Genomic DNA, 19,290 nt, shown 5'->3' on the forward strand with positions numbered 1-19,290 from the left:
TCCATGGGCATCCACATTGTGTTCCAAACACAACCAAAAGGCATATGTTCATATATACAAAAGGGAAAAGGTTTCACTTTTTCGAGGGGAAAACACTGCTAGTCCATTGGACATTTCCATTCATTGCATTTTTTTTCTTCTTTAGGACTTCATCTATTTTTTATCTATTAATTTTACTAAAAATGTTCATCTATTTTTCAACCAATTTGTCTAGAGAAGAGGGGGAGAGGGTTTTCCCCTCCCTCTCTTTTTAGGGTTTGTTAAGTTTAGTAAAATCATTGTTTTTACTTATAAAGTTGTGATTTAATAATATGAAATTGAGCTACTAATTTTGAATTTTCTTAATTGATTTTTAATTTTTTTATCTTAGTGAATTAACTCAAGATTTTGTTAATAATGATGAAAACATGATAATATGAATGTAAGATGTATGAGAATCATATTTTTTATTTTTTATATCATGTTTAGATGGGAAGATTATCATATTCTCATGAAATCTAAAAATGAAAAAGCCTTCTACATTATTCTATTGATTTTTGTAAAACTCAAATTCCATTATGGTAGTTGGTTGAATAACCTAAAATTGTATGTAATCCTATTTATGACCAATCATTTTGTTAAATATACTGCATACTATATGATTGTAAAGATTGTTTAGATGGTGCAAGATGTTTAGTTGGCCAAAGTCCTATAGTTTGATAAGGCCACTCGGAGATTTGTTTTCCATTTTATTTAATAATGGTTAATTTATATGGTATGGAATTTATGTAGATTTTGTACATAATATAATTTATATGATTCATGTTCTCTATCGATATAATGCGTAATTGAAGGTGAATTTTGGAAATTTTGTTAGCTATGAAGGAGGTCAATTACATTTCGTAGAGATTGTAATTTTGAATAATTTTATTGAGTTGGTTATGATGATGTATGGAGTGACTAAGTGTGATAATACAACTCACACAATTGTTATCTAGGCCAAACTTCTTCTTTATTATGGGTCTTTCACTATTTTTAAAGTACCAAATTATAAAAATTTAATTACTTTATTTGGCTAATTTGAATTCCTCAATTTATAACTGTGGATATTTACTTTGAAAGAAAAGTCTAAGACAAAGAGCTTGTGAAGGGAGTGTAGAAGGCATCGAGACATTGATGGTGAAACATCTCATCTACAAAGATTTGCCAAATAGATTTAGTGATACACAACTGTAAATATTTATAGTTATATCCATGATGTAGATTGTAATAATTTTCTATACAAGAACATGAATTAGGGCTTTTCAACCCCTTATCTATAGCATCACTATATGAGAGTGAATCATCTTCACTGAGTAATTAATTATAGACATGATTGCATTATTTGATGTTTGAATGACATACAATGTTAATTGTATCTCTATAGGTATTTATATTCACTAATTTGTATTAATAGGTTTTAGTGATGATTGTAGTGATAGCTTAAGTGATGATGATATTTAATTAGAGAACAATGATAATTGTGTTAATAGAAGTATGACAACTGCTATTAACCATGAGGGAGATGATATATTGGAAGTTAGGGTTTCTAATGATGGAGCTAAACAAAAGATACATTTAGGTGCCCCAAATATATATGAAGAAGCTTGAAGGGTAATGCTATGGGAGTGAATATTTGTTACATTATAGGGTTGCATGTTTAGAGTACTTAGGGTTTGTAAGAATAAGAAGGAAGAAGAAGAAAAGAAAGAGAGAGATAAAGGAAGGAGAGAGCAGAAGTAAGTGAGAGAAGAGAAGAAATTAGAGTTGAGAGCAAGTTATGTTTGCTCTCCCCCTCGCAACTTAATTTATAAACTTGAGGGCATAAAACCCTAGAACATGAGTGAAGTAAAAAGACTTAAAAGTTTAACATAAGAAGATTCTCATGCCACTCACTTTCTAGATTACATAAAGTACCATTATCTTCTTTAACTCTCCCCCTCAAGTTGGTGAGAAAGCATCATAAATTCTCAGTTTGGAACATATCTTTGAAAGAGTTTTTACAGTGATGACCTTTGTGAAGATATCTATTGATTCTTGGATGAGATGTATTACAAAGACATTACACTGGATTGCAACTTTTCACAACCAAAATGAGACTCGTTCTAATATGTTTTGTTCTGTCATAAAACATTGGGTTGTTCTTTCAAGAAAATATACTTATAGATATTTCTTTTGATATATAATTCTTCATATAAAGTCTCATTCTTGATAACATAAAATACCTCGGAAGTTGAAGCTTTCTGCTGCTGCTCGAACCTTTTTTTTAATCTGACCTTCTCTCATTCAAATATCGATTTCTCTTTGTAGATAACTCAAATTGGAAAAAATCATTTTTCATTGGAAAGTAGACTCAAATATATTTTCGTCAATATATAATTTTAAATATGAAAATCTCAGTATAGAGGTGAAATACACAAAAAAAATTACGAGTGTAGGGACTGAAAAAAAATAACTTCGAACCTAGACTTAGGGTTTAGGGTTTAGGGTTTAGAGAAAAGGATCTCATTATCTCTGTGGGTTAACCAAGTCAACTCACAAAACCTGCTCTGATACCATGTTAAATTTATGGAAAAGAGAAATACTTCATTAACTTATTATAATCAAAGTACATGAACCTCTATTTATAATTGAGGAAGGTAGTAGAGTCCAATTATAATAAAACTACATTTGTCTCAATTACACCCAAACTCTAATACTTAAAGATAAGAACTAGCATAATTAAATAACTCAATATAGATAAAAGATAAACATAACTCAAACTAGAACTCTTCTAGGACGTGACCATAAGATATAAATGCTTTTGTGAGTGCTTATTGATCTTCCAACTTATGTGATAAGGATGTCAGCTCGTGGTAATCATGGTGGATCCTACTTCTTATGTGCTTGGGCCCATCTTGTGGCCCTTCCTTGGTTGTGTGGCCCATCTTATAATACTCTTAGATATGTGGGCCTTCCTTGGTCGTGTGGGCTTGGGCCTATCTTCCAACAAAGGGCTTTCAACAAAAGGGAGGCATTGACTAACTGAGGTTTTCTCTCTAGTACTAAAATTGACTACTATTAGAACAATGTTTGGACTAGTGGCAAATGAAGACTTGCACTTAGAGCAGTTGGATGTAAAGACAATCTTTCTTCATGGTGATTTAAAGGAAGCAATTTACATGATGCAACCACATGGTTTCAAAGCACAAGGAAAGGAGAAAAAGGTGTGCAAAGTTCAAAAGAGTTTGTATGGTCTTAAACAAGTTCCAAGACAGTGGTATAAGAAGTTTGACACTTTTATGAGTAGTAATGGTTTCTTGAGGTGCCAGGTAAATCATTGATCTTATGTGAAGAACCTTGATGACTCCTACATTATTCTACTACTATGTGTTGATGACATGTTGATAGCAGGTGTTTGCAAACAGGAAATAGATAATTTGAAAAGGGAGTTGTCAAAGAAGTTTGCAATAAAAGATTTGGGTGCTGCAAAACAAATCCTTGGGAGGAGGATTACTAGAGATATTGATGTCTTGAAACTGTTACAAGAAGAATATGTGAAGAAGGTGCTGAGCAGATTCAACATGAATTTTATATGTATGAACAGTAATTGTGAGTATTTATGAATAGTAATTATGTTTATATAGTATGTATTTCTAGAATAGTTGAATGGTATTTGAATAGTGTTTTATGAATAATTTTAATATTGTATTATCTTGTGTATGAACTATTCCCTTCGAATCATAGATATGTAGAATTTATGTCAAACAAAGAATTTGTCTGTAACTTTAAATGTTTGGTTACCCTAAACAAAACGGAGTTGTGTTCTACCTTGCAGAAGCAATTAAGGAACCACATTGGCTAGCATGTATGGTTTGTGGATCTCTTAAAACCGTGAGGTTGCTATAAGCAATTTATCCAACTTAGTGGTAAACCGACAAGATTAGGGTCAAAACCTGAATAATATTAAATAGTAGCAGAAAACATGTTGGGCATAATTAGGTAAAACTTGAAGTGTGTAAAAAATGGTATTAGACCCTAGTTTTAGATGTTAGATCTAGGTTAGGTAACATAGGTATAAGTAGTAACATACTCCCAAGGTTATGACCTATTGCTAGATCAATTCTCATATATTTGGTAGAAAATGTTCCAAAACACACAATTTTTAAGTCAAAAAAGACTTAACGATCCTTCGAGTAGCATTTTACTCAAATAAGAACAAACACAAATATGTCTTATTCTAGGTTATCCGCATGGATGACATAGTGAAAAAATCCCGTATTAAATAATAATATTGATCTAGTCGGAGATTTACATCAAAGTTTTTATCATAAAAGTTGTAATGAACAAAATTCGCCAGAATATATTGGTTTCTTATGCCAAGTGTTAGAAATCAAAATAAAAACTATACTAGAAATTCTTCTAGAGGAATTCATAACTCATCTAGAAGAATTAAAGAAATTATTTACCAAACCAATGGTATATGTCCTAAATGATCTACAAGATTACATAGAACAAAAAATAAATAATTCTCAAATCATAGAACCAATTAGGGAATTAAAAGAAAAGGTTTTAAAGAAAAAAAACCAACTAAAGAAGAAATTCAAACTATTATAATCAAAATAGCTTAAACCAAAATACTTTAAAATATCAATAAGTCTCAATTGATGTCCGAAGTTGAAAAAATAACTGACAAAGTTGAACTTAGGGATCTTGTAGCATACTACACTACCCATATGATCAGTATTCACCAATTGGAAAGGCTAATAACAGTCTTATTCAAAAAATTAGAAGATACTTCATCTTCTATACAATTCCTAAAACGACTGAACCAATAGGAATTGAATGTACATCCCTCCAAAATAGCATTCGTGTTCATTATAAAACTAGTGGGGAATATGAAGAAATCCTAATTTAATGCAAGATGGACAAAAATGGATAATCGGTATCCCTCGAATCACTAAAGTCTATAACAAAGATTAGATAGAATTTCAAAAGAAATCTTTTGTCTTTCAAAATGAATTATTAATAGAAGTCCAAGATACTGATTCAGGTTTGTTTTGTTACCAACTTCTATCAGAATTAGACTTAGCAAAGCTAAGAAAATTCAAATATATTCATTATGGATTAGTAAGGATAGGGTTAGCCATTTAATACGAATCCATCAAATTTTACCCTTTATCGCAACAATAGTTGATAATTCGATAAAAAATAATTTTTAAAAGTCTCTTCTCGGAGGAGTTAGAGAAAACTTAGGATTAGGCCCAGTAGTTTTCACAATCTGGCCCAATCTCCAAATAGATCTTGAAGACAAGTATATCAAAGATACTTTGTCATTAAAAATCTATATAGACAGCTGGTCGAAAAATAGAATTCAACCAGGAAGAAGAGTTATGTGCATACTTGTATGCGTAGCAGTATGAGGAATCAACACAAGAAAATTCTTTTAAAAATATTCCAAATATTTACAAAATTACCCAAAAAAATTGGATATTCAGAAAGTATCATGGTTGAAGAACTTGACCTATAGAATAGGTAGTTCAACCCAAGGCTCTAAGACACCTACCTCTATCTTGAAAAACAATAAAAGAGATAGAAGGAAAATTGGTAATCACCAACACCAGAAACAATTTTTCCCCTCGAACTAGCTAGACCATCTACCAATAGAGTCTCTACTAGTTCCAGTTACGAAGGAATAGTAAACCCCCGACCAATTGCCTATGTTCCCCTATATAGATGATGCAACATTGTAGAAGCCAATTCTCTAGAGCATTGGCTCCTATCCAAAATAGTGCCCTACAGAAAGTAGTCACTTATTTCGAAAAATGGAAGTTGCAGTACAACATATGCAAACAAAAATAAACTTCTTGTATGATTCTATCAGGCACGAAGAAATTTTAAAATGTAAAAAATTCTAGACACAATTCTAGAAAAAGATTGATGAAGGAAAGAATCATGTGTTCTTTAGAGAACTAACATAACTCAAATAGAGTTTATAAAATCTAAACAAAGACAAAATGCAAACTATCTTAGGTATAAAAGAATATTTAGTTCCTGAAACAACAATTTCAAGGTATAAAATCCTTTTACTCCTTGACTTAACAGAGTTAGAAACTCCATTACCCCTAGGGCTTCCTGACATAACAGGTTGACTTAAAAACTTGTGTGTATAGCACCATGAAAAACATCATCTGTAACATCAAATTATAGAATGGCGTTAAGTATAACCTCAACTTCAGAAGAAGAAGTTGATTATTCAGAATATAATACATTTGGTAAAAAACTAATTTATTATGTTCAAGAGGAAAAACCAGCCTCTAGCAAAGGAAAACTTAAGGAACAAGAAAGTGATCTAGAGTCATGGGACTCTAAAGACAACTGCTTACAAAATTGAGAAGAAATGACATTATTATGCAAAAGATAAACTTGCAGATGACGTTGGCAAAAGATTTAAAATGCTTCAAGCAAACTCAAAAGCATAATCTTCCAAAGAAAAAGAATCTATTGTTGGGGTTAACATTCATAACCGATATTCTCATAACAAAGTTTCACTAGGAAGACCAAGATACTCAACAAAATAATCTTTTGTTGACCCGAATCACACTAACAAAGGGCACTACTCATAGATAACATCAACCCTTTTGAATTTTATCTAAATTTAGATTGTCCAAAAGATGGAGAAAAAATCCTTAAAGATTGGGAAAAAAACATTAACAATGCTACTAATATGCATGAATCATGGGATAAGGATTCAACATATAATTTCTTTACCCATGTTTTACAAGGTAATGTTGCCAATTGGTGAGATAACCTTCTCTAAGACCAAAAGGCAAAACCAGATGGAAGCACTGCCATTGATGCAATCTTAAAAAACATAGTAGAAAAAATGTCGAAAGAATTCTTAGGCATTCATCCTTCCCTCGAAGCAATGAATGAAAGTCTCAAATCTAGAACAAGACTAGAGACAATACAGAAACTAAACAAATTACAAATTTGTAATATTTGTTTCTATGAAAAATATTATTGCGAGTTTGCTAGTTTTTTCTACAAACTCAAAACAGAAGATAAAAAATCTTATCTTTCTATCTTTTATTTAAAATTACCAGAACCATTTGTTACACACTATGAAAAAAAAGATATGTAGCAAAATATTAACAAAATAACCCAAATATCCAAAAAATTCTATGGAAATCTTTCTAAGAACAAACACTCTAGGAAGAAGACATAGATTTATGCAAGACAAGCTTGCCAATCTATGCAAAATGCAACGACTTCAAAAGAAAAGTAAGGGTTAACCCAAAAAAACCTTGATCCTTCAGATTGTGTAGATATCAACTATATTTTCTTTAATGTCATGACCTTGATAAATATTTTTTAAAGAAATCAATTGTGTTAGTGAATTACATTTATTCCTTTATCTATAAAAAATAATATTGATAAAAATAAAAATAATTAAATTTTAACCTTTGGAGGGCATAAAATGAAGAATTGAAAAAGGTTTAGATGGACTTTGTTGCTTAAGGATAATTAAAATCCAAAACTCAACCTCAATCTAGCTTGTTGCCACCCATAGATGAGCCTTACACCCTCCTGTAGTCTGAGGAAGGTTTCCTCGGAGACCCCCCTTTGCTTGGATGAGGTCCATTAGTGGGACCAATTCATTTTTATTATGATAATTTTTAAAATTTTTTATTTATTTATCCTTAAATTTAATAGCTTTTGTTGCCTGCATTCAATTTTTGGCTATATTTAAATATGACATCTTGATGATAGTATTTGGATTTGTCACATATAAGGAGGTCATATGTAAAAAATACTCTAAATCCTAAAAGTGAGCTCAAGTATCTAATAATTACATAAGAATCATTTAGAAATTTTTATTTGGGAAAGAGATAATGATAGTTTATAACAAATTAATTGAAATTAACCAAAAATTGAAGTATCGGAGAAACATAAAGGCATCAAAAGTGAAAACTTATCATGTATACACAAGAAAAAATAAGGAAACGAGGGTATAAATATGAAAATAATTTACAATATAAGAAAAAAATGGAAACAAGTCATAAATTTAAATTTATGAAATTGGACTGAATAATTTTATTTCAAATATGTAAATGCGAAAATCCTGTAATTTTTTGTAACTTGAGAGTGTAAGTAGTTTGTGCCAAAAACTATAGTGGGCTTTAGAAGTCGGATTGAGAGCAGGAGCCGAGCTAGTGCAGGGCAGCGCGCCTAGCCATTATCAGCTTGGAGAAAATGTACAATGTACACAGTTCCCACCAGTTTTAGGAAATTCGTTCCAACTATTTTCCATCGTGCTCCGAGTCCTGGCCTCCTGGGTACACTGACCAGCCTCTACCTTCCAAACTTAGCCAGTTCAACGCTTCAAAACAATCAAAATCTCGCGCAGCTTTCTCTTCACTAAGACGCAGTTGCTTTATCTTGTCGCCATTTTTTCCTCTCCAATTTCGCGATTTGAGGGTTAGGCACTTCAAAATATCCACTTTTTTGTTTTCTTCTCGCCTGCTGATCGCTTGCCATTGTACATTCTTTCTGTTGATGTCTTCTCTCTTCCCTCTTTTGATTGAATGTGACTTCGTTGTCTTGCAGAGAAGCTTTGGCTGAAAGGACTAGCTGAATTTGTAGGAACTTGGTTAAGTCACAGTTGGAAGAAAAGAAGACAAAGAGGGCTTCATTCCTTAGAGATTACTGATCAACTTTTTTCACTTTGTACGATATATCCCATAATCTCCTTCCTTCTTAATTCTTAAGTCAGTGAAGCTTTCTCCTTCCTTCTTAATTCTTAAGTCAGTGAAGCTTTCTTATTTTTTTTTTTTGTTCCTGTGTAACTTTTCTCTTAAAGAAGAATCCTTTCATTGGTCTTCTTCCGCAGGAGAAAGCAAGGCCATTTGATTGGTTTTGTATATTTCATCTGCAGCTACAATTTAATCAGGTGAGGGTTTTGGTTGGCTTAAGCTCTGATTTTGATTGAAAAACTTTTGTTCTTGTCTTTTGTCAACGCTTTGTTATATTACGCGGATACAGAGTTTGGCTCTGTGCTTAGTTGACTATTTTGCACCACCTTCTTGATGTTACGCGGGAGTTATGGCAAAGCAAATTTTTTTATTTGTGTGTTTCTTTGTATTTTTCTGATTCATTTGTCTGGATGGGTTCATTGGAGGATGTATGCACTTGGCGATGTTCATTCCCTAAGGCAATGCCATGAAGTGCTTTAATGGCTAGCCCTTGGATTTTTTTTTTTTTTTTGCTTTCATTTCTTACTTTCTTGTCTCTCTCTTACTGGGAGGTGAATACATGATTTGGTTATTAGATTGTAAGTATTTTTTTATTTTCTTGTACATTAATTGGTTATGTAGCTAAAAAATCTTTTATTACGATGTTCTTCTTTTCATTATAAAAAAAAAAAAAAAAAAAAAAAAAAACGATGTTCTTCTTTTGGAAGTGTGTAGCTTTTAGAACCTTACCTTGACATAGTTGACCTTTTCCATTTTGTCTTGAGTTCGTGTTTAATTGAGGAAGCTGATACGTTTCTTTGGAGCACACTCTCAATCCAGCTGTCCAACGTTTGCAACATACAAAGAGTTAAAAAACTCAGAACCTGCAAATTGAATGATTAAAGTTCACTTAGTATTAATAATCTCTGTTAGGGGTAAACAGTGTTTTCATTTCTCTCAACATATTGTTCGGATGACTGAGCCATCTTCATATTTTCCGTTTGTGACATGTTTAAAGAAAAATCTCTAATGTACCCTGAGTAGAGAATAGTGTTAAATCTCTTATGTCAAATCAAAGTTATTGCCAACCAATCTTCTCGTTATAAATGTGTCAGCTTATATTCTTGATATTCCAATTCTTTGGACCTCATACTCTGTTGAATGCTGCTTTAATACCATTATATTTTGCAGATAGGAAGTTATTCTCACTGTCACATTTAACCTTATTTCTATTAAGAAAAGCTCCCATTGATGGTGTATTTCACCGTCAATTTAGAGAAAATTTTGTTATGCATGTTGACATGACACTAGAGTCAACTATGTCTTCTTTTACTAACTTGGATACTTTATTCACTTCATTCGTACTAACACCTCATTTTTCTTTTAGTTTTCTTATTTTATCTTTAACAGTTAATTTGTTACTAATACTGTTACTTTAAAAATCTTGTACTAATAACCGACTTCATAAAAACTACACAGATATGTTAGTTTGCCTTCATTTTGTACCTGGAGAGAAGAAATACGAAGATAAAGATTGAGGAAAGGAGGATATATCATTATTATGATCCCGTATGTTCTGAGCTTTTGTTGTTATGAACAACAACAACACCAGCAACAGCAACAACAGAATGTCTTCTTCACTGGGAAATGTCCAATCTTCAGGTCCAGCACTAAAGACATATTTCAAGACTCCAGAAGGTCGTTACAAGCTCCATTATGAGAAGACACATCCAGCCGGCCTCCTTCACTATGCCCATGGAAGGGTTGTCTCTCAGGTAAGTTTTGACCTTAAGGTTGGATTTCTGTATCAATTTACGACGTGACAAGTTAAAGCATAACCAAAGCTCAAGCTCTTTTGGGTATTATAACAACAATGACTACTACATACGAGGCCTTATCCTGCAACCTACTTTCACTATGGGGGACCCATCTGTTTGGTGGGTGGCAAACTCCAGGGGATCTAGAAGTGAAATAAGTTTTGTAGAGTTGAAAATATTCTTTTTATAGTTAATTTATAATTAAGGTATATAAAATGGTAATGATATGTAGTTCAATGGTTTTGGTAGATTGAATATAAATTTTTGTCTTTTTTCCGCAAGTCCTGTGTTAGTTATTTGTAGATCTGTAATTTATGCTATTTAGGGAATTTTCCATGTGCACCAATGTGTTTTTTGCACTTTCTCTAGCTAATTTACTGTCTGCTAACATTCTTTGTGCATTGACAGGGCCATTGTAAGTTTGCCTTTCCCTTCTCCTTGTTTTCTGAAGGCAAAATTGACTCATTTCCTCTGATGAAAAGTGATTGAGTTGTTTTTGTTTTTTCAATTTCGTTAGGTTTATGTTTTAGTTTTCTGTTGACTGGGAACATTGAAATCTTGTCACTTAGAGTTGAAGTTGAACATGGAAGTCTTGGTACTTCAAAATCTTTTCATATTCAGGTCACCCTTGCACATCTTAAGGATAAAGCTACTCCAACAGCTCCTCCACCTTCAAACACGAGTGCTAGCAGTGGGGTAAGGTTGGCAGCTGCTAGACTACTAGGTGGTGGGAATGGGAGCCGTGCCCTTAGCTTTGTTGGAGGGAATGGCTCAAGTAAAGCTTTAGCAGGAAACAGTAGGATTGGATCCATGGGAAGTTCTAGCTTGAGTTGCTCTTCACTGCCTTCTAATTATGATGGCAAAGGCAGTTACTTGATTTTTAATGTTGGTGACACCCTTTTTATCAGCGATTTTAATTCACAAGATAAGGTAATCCTGTTCCTCTCTTCTCTTTTTGGGCATCTTCAAGACTGTAGCTTAAGTTATGTGGCATCTTTCTTCTATTGCAGGATCCGATCAAATCCATCCATTTTAGCAATTCTAACCCTGTGTGCCATGCATTTATTTCTGAAGCAAAGGATGGTCACGACCTTCTGATTGGATTAAACTCTGGGGATGGTGAGTATCTTTTGTGCATTACCTAATATCTGAATGTATTGCTGTTTCTCCCTGTAACTGTGTGTGTGCTTCCTCTTTCAACCAATTTTCAGTTTACTCAGTATCATTGAGGCAGCAACTGCAAGATCTTGGCAAGAAGCTTGTTGGAGCTCAACATTACAACAAGGACGGTTTAATTAATAATAGGTATTGATACACAGCTGGAACCTAATTTTTAATGTGACTTTTTCCCTACTATGTTTATGCTTTTTTTTTTTTACTTTGGAATTGTACTTATATATCAAGAAGTAATTCATCATGCATTATTGTACAAAAAGAGTAATTTTGTTAACTTAAAAGGGAGAGAAATAAGACACAAAATAGCATAATCTATGGTTTGGATGGATCATGTTAAAGTTTATCTTTCTCAAAAAAAAAAAAAAGATGCTAGAGTTTACTATGTCTAAAGTAGGATAAGCATGATGAACTGTTTCCTGCTATGCAATTTCATTTTACTAATAATACTGTTTTCCATCTTGAAAAACCGTGTTATCCAATGCTTATGTACTTTTTGAGATTTAGGTGTTTCACTTGTATAAATTTTTGAAGATTTGAATTAGTTGTGAGTGATATATTGGTTGGATACTTTGCATAGCAAGAGTTTCACTCTGTAGTTCTGCCATGTATGCAGTTATCCAATGTATGCAATAATCTTGGAGAACTGTGTTGTCCAATGTAATCCAATCTTTATGCTTGGTTGAGATTTAGGTGTTTCGAGTTATAAGTAGAGAATATTTGATATTGTGAGTGAAATATGATGTATTAGTTTTGTACTTTGCATACCAAGAGTTTTACACTGTATTTATGCCGCAATGCAGTTACCCAATTGTACCCTATAACTTGGGTTACCTGGTGCTACTAGCCATGCAGAAAGTTGGAGCAGTAGCATTTAATAGACATCTCTTTACAGATTTTCTGGTGTTTCTGTGCGAGGAATGTCTGAGAAATTGATAACCTGGTGGAAGTTTGTTATCGATGATTGTAACCCTTGATTTTCACTTCCCAAATAATTTTCTTTTGAGAATACTGAGAAAAGAGAACCTTGATTCAACTTGGTTTTCACACTTGCCTATGGTTAGAAAAACAATGTTGCTCTTTGTTGGAACAATAAGTTAGTCCATTACTTTTCTTTAAAAAAAAGAATTAGTCAATTAGAAAGTTTATTTTTTTGACAACAATAAGAAAAATGATTCCATTGAGATAGCTGCTGAGGGAGGTAAGAATACAAGTGAACGAGATACCATAAAAAGCTAAAAACGAACAAAAGAGTTAGTCAACTGAAGAGTTAATGATTTCCTTTTGTTTTAGTTACTTTTTTTTATTTGGTTCCTGTTATATGCCTGCTTTAAGTGAGTGAAGGGTATAGTTATAACATATATATGTTCACGTATTAATCGAACAGTAAGGGGTCGAGAGATGCTATGGCTCGATTCTCCATTCTGTTTTGCCATCTCTATCCTCTCTATCAGGTTTCCTCTCATACTCAAATCTTTCTATCTCAATCTTTCAGTCTTTCTCTAATCTAATTAGACTATTGCCTAATCAATTATCTGATGTTCTCTTAGTGTAATCACTCAATATGGAAAGCCTAAAATAGTAACATTGTATTATAGCAGGGCTTTAGGGTCCTTACTTTACTGCTCCAGAAAATGTATCCGTGAACTAGTCTATGGCAGCCATGACAAGAGGTTATTTTGTGTAAAAAATTGAATCTTTCTTGTATAGGTCACTGTTTTTTATCATTATATATATAATGTCGTACTGCACTGTCAGGAGACCCTTTATAAGTTAAATGTCTTCTGGTTGAATTTTGGTGTGTTTTCTGCTTGAGTCAAGTATTCATTTTCTATTTTGCACAGAATATGCAATAGTCTAATTGCTTCAATTTTGTCCAAATTTGGCAAACTCCAGAGTCCTAGTTGCTGTTTTGGGTTCTGTTTCTACCTTTTTGAAGTTTTCAAAAGATCCGTTCGGGTGTAGTTATCCTATTCTTCTCTATTTAAAGAGTTTTATATCCAATTCCTGATTTTATTTCTGTTATCACTTTTTTTAATATGCAATTTTCCTTGGCTGACCAATCTAACACTTTAGACAAATCTTTGACTTAAGTCAAGTCTAAGTTCTTGAAAATTCCATCACTTCTCTTTTGGAAATTAGTTGACCTGGTTACATTCTACCATTCTTCAACCTTCTTTGTTTTTTCTTTCCATAAACCTATTCCCCCTTTTGATACATGATAAGAGATGTGTCTTGGTAAACTATACACTTGTTTCATCCAAAATTAAGCATGTAGATGTCCAATTACCACTATTTCATCACCTCAACAAAAATGAACTTCCCAAAATGGTATTTGAATGAAGTCCAAGGACAATGGATGATCATGGCATGGGTTGAGAGAATCAATTAGCTATTTTGTTCTCCATTTGAGCAATGACGATTGCATATTGGCCAATTTTTGTCTTATAATCATATAATTATTTCTCTTTCACACTTTTATCTGTTTTACATTTTCATTTTTATACTCAACGTTTCTTCCATCATATTTTCATGTTATTTGTATTGCTAGTCTAAGTGTCAAGCTTCATTCTGCAGCCGATGCACGAGTATTGCCTGGGTACCTGAAGGTGATGGCACTTTTGTGGTTGCTCATGCTGATGGCAACTTATACGTGTATGAAAAAGTAAATCCAAAATCATGTTAATCAATGTCCAACAGGGTTGACAGTTTAAGCTAAAACTTGGCTCAAGGTTCTTCTCTGCTTTTTATTGCTTTAGAACAAGGATGGCACTGGCGAATCCTCTTTCCCTGTTATCAAAGACCAAGCACAATTTTCTGTTGCACATGCCCGGTCCAGCAAGGTAAATTTAGCAGTTGAACCTTTTATTCTGTTGTGTAATTACCTTTTCTTGAACTTTGGTAGCCAGAGTAGGCATGACAAATCATCAGAGATTTTCTTTTGCCCTTCAATGGATGTGGACCTCTTTTTTTAATTTTTTAAAATTTCATTCTCTCCTCTCCAAAGTATCTACAATGCTTTTCTGTACACTTTGCCAACTTGGTTATGTAATTGATATCTTTGGTAATATATAATTATTTTCACCAAATAAGGGAGGTGGTAGAAAATAAAGTCTTCTTTAATGTTTTTCCAGTAATTTAAATTGCTGTGGGCAGGCACTCCTTTCACAAGTAATCTACCCTTCCCAGTCAAGGATGTTACTGTCCAGCTTTATAGGGTTGTAATTCAATGATGTTCTAAGTGAACTCCTTGAAACCAAAGATATTTATTGGCTTAGTAAACACTCATTGTCCTCAACTGTAATCATATTGACTATTCTGTATTGATATCTTTCCTTTACTTTTGAGTGATAGAAATATCTCATTTTTACATCTAAAACAAAAAGCTAGAATGTAGAATCCAAACAAACTATTTTGGGTATTGATATCTTTCCTTTACTTTTGAGTGATAGAAATATCTCATTTTTACATCTAAAACAAAAAGCTAGAATGTAGAATCCAAACAAACTATTTTGGGAGAAATTGGAGCAAAAGAGACAATTGACAGCAATCGTAAGCAGAGAAGGTAAAAACAAAAAATAAAAGCTTACTATGAGTGGACCAAAAAAATTCTGAAATTCGAGCTGTTTATATATCTTAAGTGCATAGGTATGTAACCTCAGATCAAAAGAGCTGTGTAAAATCTACAACAGAAACAAATGAAACAAACAAGAAGGCTTTTGTTAGATCAATAGTCAATGGCTGTGGTAAAGATGGAAACAGCAATTGTTTTTGGATCTATAGAAGTCATTAAGTCAATTGGGATAGTGGTGCAAGTAATTACTAGATTATCCCACTCTGCATCTCCTCATACTTTGACTTGGTAATGGAAAAGGTAGACTTGTGTTGCTTACAAGGCCTGATCTCTGGGTTTTTTTGCACTTGAAATATACTTCTTACAGTGTGTGGGATATAATTGGATGTTGTTAGGTTTTTTAGATACTGACAAACGACAGTATCAGGGTACATTCTATTATTTAACATGTAATAGACCAGTCAAACAAGAAACAAAAACTAAAGTGTATTAGATCTATCCTGGGTGAGTTTGTTACTTCCAGAGGAAGGTTATCACCTTGGAGAGGCCATATTTGATATTGGTAGTACTGTTGTTTAGGAAAAACTGGTGGCTCTGAAAGTCAGTTTGAGTAGTGTTGTAGAAATGTCATATACCAGTGTATCTTGACATCTTATGTCCATCTTTTCTTGCAGAGTAATCCAATTGCCAGATGGCACATTTGCCAAGGTTCAATCAACAGTATTTCTTTCTCTATCAATGGAACGTATCTGGCTACAGTCGGACGAGATGGTATCAATTAGAAATTTGAAATGCGATGCCTTTGTATTGCTTACATGTCTTATTTGTTTTATTCATGGAATGGTAGCAGCATCTCATGCATCTGTCTGTTCTTTAAACCTGTCGGTTGATGCTGATGGATTATGTACTCACCTATCAGGTAGGCTGTTTTTTTGGATCAACGACGTGGCTGACTAATGGTCTTCCTACAGTCTGCTGATTTTTGAATCCTGTTATGGCATCAGTAATTTCAATAGGAAATCCTATATTAATGCTTCCCAGATTTTCTCGTAGACCAGTTTACTTTTACTAGTTGCCAGCAGACAGTTGTCATTTTTTTTTGTGGGGCCCAAGACTAAAAGGCTATATGGGTTTGATCTTCCAGATCACAGCACATCTGATAACTGGCTGCTTGAAGTCTGGAAGGAAGAGACTTAAGTAATTTAGTGGAGTGGTCACTGTCATAGTGAACCTTCTATCCCAAGCACACTGAGAATGAATTGTTCATGCAGGTTATTTAAGAGTGTTTGACTTCTCAAAAGAACAGTTAATGTGTGGTGGGAAAAGCTATTATGGAGCTTTATTGTGTTGTGCATGGAGGTAAGATCATTCCTTGGTTTTGGTTTTTGGTTCATGCTTACTATGGGACCTCATATATGACCCCAAGTTGCCTATATAATGAACATTTGTACAGAAATATTGTCATTAAGTGGCCTTGGAAAGGCTTCTATGGAAAGGAGTGCATGAAGCTCCTTTGGAAATCCTTTTTGATCCGTATCATTGATTTTGTAACATTTTCGTTCATTGACCATGTCATTGATCTTAAGAAGTCATTTTTCAGCCCTGATGGGAAGTATGTTTTGACTGGAGGAGAAGATGACCTAGTACAAGTCTGGAGTATGGAAGATCGAAAAGTAGTGGCTTGGGGTGAGGGACACAATTCTTGGGTAAGGTTTATGTCTGTAATCATGTTTGTAGCTTTACTTCTCAGTAGTCTGATGTTTTAAGAGGTGATGGACAGGTTAGTGGAGTTGCTTTTGACCCTTATTGGTCATCCCCAACTTCAGACGACTCTGGAGAAAATATTGTGTATCGGTTTGGTTCTGTGGGTCAGGTATAAAAACTTTTTTGACCAATTAAACATGATTCCCTTTCTTACTCCGAAGATAATTGAATTGTTGAGTTGCTTTAGAATCTGATGTTCTCTTTGACAAATCTAGATTTTTCTTAAGCTTTATCTCCCAGAACTTTTTATTATTGTTATCAAAACATATTTTGGTCTTTCTTTTCCACTCTAAATAAGCATGGAACAATATGATGGTTCAGTCTTCAGCAGAATTAGCTAATCACAAATTTCAATATGGTAGAACAAAGGAGAGAAGATTTGCCCCACATACTCCGCTTTTGCCCCACATACTTTTTCATGCTTCTTTAATTTTTTTTTCTTTGTTAGTAATTTTTTTTACTATTTTTCTTCAATTTTAAGATATTTTTTTGAATTATTATTATTATTATTTTTTATTACAGGAATTTAGATCTGGATACTTTCTGAACAGATCGGATTCAGATATCCGATTTTCGGTATCCAAAATCGTATCGGATCTGGAATTCCAGGATCTGATCCTTTTATCATCCCTAACCAAATCCTTTAATAGAATCATGCTTAAAACATGACTTCAGATATGCTGGAAGAGTAAGACACTGCTATAAAATGTAGACGAATGTTCTTTTTAGTTATTGGGATGTAGATGAGTTAGCAATTGGAAGCACATTTACATTCTGGCGAAGTGAATTTTATTGATAATGTTTATAGAGAACTGTTATTGTTTGTGTCATTTGTGCTGCTGATCCTATCTTGGGTCCTTTCTGCACATAATTGCATGTGATGCGCAACTTTGTTGTGATTGTTTTTCTTTAACAGGACACCCAATTGCTACTATGGGACCTAGAGATGGATGAGATAGTTGTACCGCTGCGACGATACCCTCCTGGTGGATCCCCCACATCTAGCGGAAACCAATGCACCAATTGGGACAATGTTTGCCCCGTCGGTACACTTCAGCCTGCTCCAAGTATGCGAGATGTACCCAAAATCTCTCCTGTGGTTGCTCACCGTGTACACACAGAACCCCTTTCAGGCTTAATATTTACAGCCGAGTCAGTTGTTACAGTTTGCCGGGAAGGACATGTTAAGATCTGGACAAGACCAGATCATGGTGAGAGCCATCCAAGCAGCTCGGAAGCTGTTTTAAATACGAATATCAAGGATAATAAAATCTCACTGACGGCAAGCAAAGTTGGAAGTTCCAATTACAAACAATAGTGACTGACCATATTTTTTTTACACCATGTGACTATTTCTACCTGAGCAATATGTAGCTGGAAACAGCCTCTTCTTTTTGGATGTGTTCAATAAGATGTTAATGGCTGTTACGAAACAGGTTCCATTCGTCAGAGGACTATACATCAAATTGTAGATTTTTGCACAGAAGTGTTTCAAGGATGTTTAATGCTTTATAATATACAGATCAAATGTGTCCCGAGTCTTCAAGTTGCAGTAGTTGTTCGTGGCTGATGTTTATTGGAATGCATTCGGACCAAATCTTACTTTTCATCAATCACATGGGAGTAGGAAGGAGATCAAGTCAAGTGGGTTTAATTTATGTGAATAGACCAATATCATGGGAGTAGCTGTTTAATTGTCTGCATTTCTCAACCCTGTTTTATGTGGGCAGTCTTTAAAAGAAAAAAAGCGCCTGTTCCTTGTGTGACTAAGAGCCTCGTTGACATCCGTTGTTCTTAACTTTTTTATCTTTTTATCTTTGTTTAGTTATACCTTTCTTATGAAATAAATGTTAATCGGTAAGGTTAGAACTGGTATTTACTGTTCTACGATTTAATAGGTGTTTGGCCAAGTGTAAGCAAAAAAGTATCATCGCGCGGTTTTATTTAATGATAATTTAAGTTATATTAAAGAAAATATTAAAGAATTTTACATGATTCTTAAAATAAGTAGTCCCACAATCAAATAATTAACATAACCAAGCTTTTTTATGAATCTCTGTTACTGTCCCGGGTCATGGATCGAGACTCTAGCACTCAGAATTTAAACTCACTTCACGTTAAGGGTCTGTATAGGAGTCTTTCTCTTTGACCAGTGCTCAGCTAGGAGAAAAGCTCCTCTTTTGAGGGTCTTACTGAGTTGCTGTGATAGGTAGGATACCCCATAGCAACG

At 33.7% G+C, this 19,290-nt stretch overlaps 1 protein-coding gene across 1 annotated transcript; it reads left to right on the top strand.

Annotated features, from left to right (window-relative positions):
* Positions 1-8,314: 8,314 nt before the first annotated feature.
* On the top strand, positions 8,315-18,590 carry LOC137965646 (uncharacterized). The gene is made up of 14 exons (XM_068811929.1): positions 8,315-8,478; positions 8,608-8,727; positions 8,891-8,950; positions 10,212-10,507; positions 11,171-11,479; positions 11,560-11,668; positions 11,761-11,854; positions 14,300-14,387; positions 14,482-14,565; positions 15,971-16,067; positions 16,568-16,655; positions 16,897-17,002; positions 17,077-17,169; positions 17,977-18,590. The coding sequence occupies exons 4-14, from the start codon at positions 10,325-10,327 to the stop codon at positions 18,376-18,378; spliced, it is 1,653 nt and encodes a 550-aa protein (XP_068668030.1). The 5' UTR covers positions 8,315-8,478; positions 8,608-8,727; positions 8,891-8,950; positions 10,212-10,324; the 3' UTR covers positions 18,379-18,590.
* Positions 18,591-19,290: the final 700 nt, after the last annotated feature.

Source organism: Aristolochia californica, unplaced genomic scaffold (genome assembly GCF_029961685.1).
Source record: "Aristolochia californica isolate CCGP_79_NKW_82.1479 unplaced genomic scaffold, dmAriCali1.0.hap1 SCAF_5, whole genome shotgun sequence".
NCBI classification, from domain to species: Eukaryota; Viridiplantae; Streptophyta; class Magnoliopsida; order Piperales; family Aristolochiaceae; genus Aristolochia; species Aristolochia californica.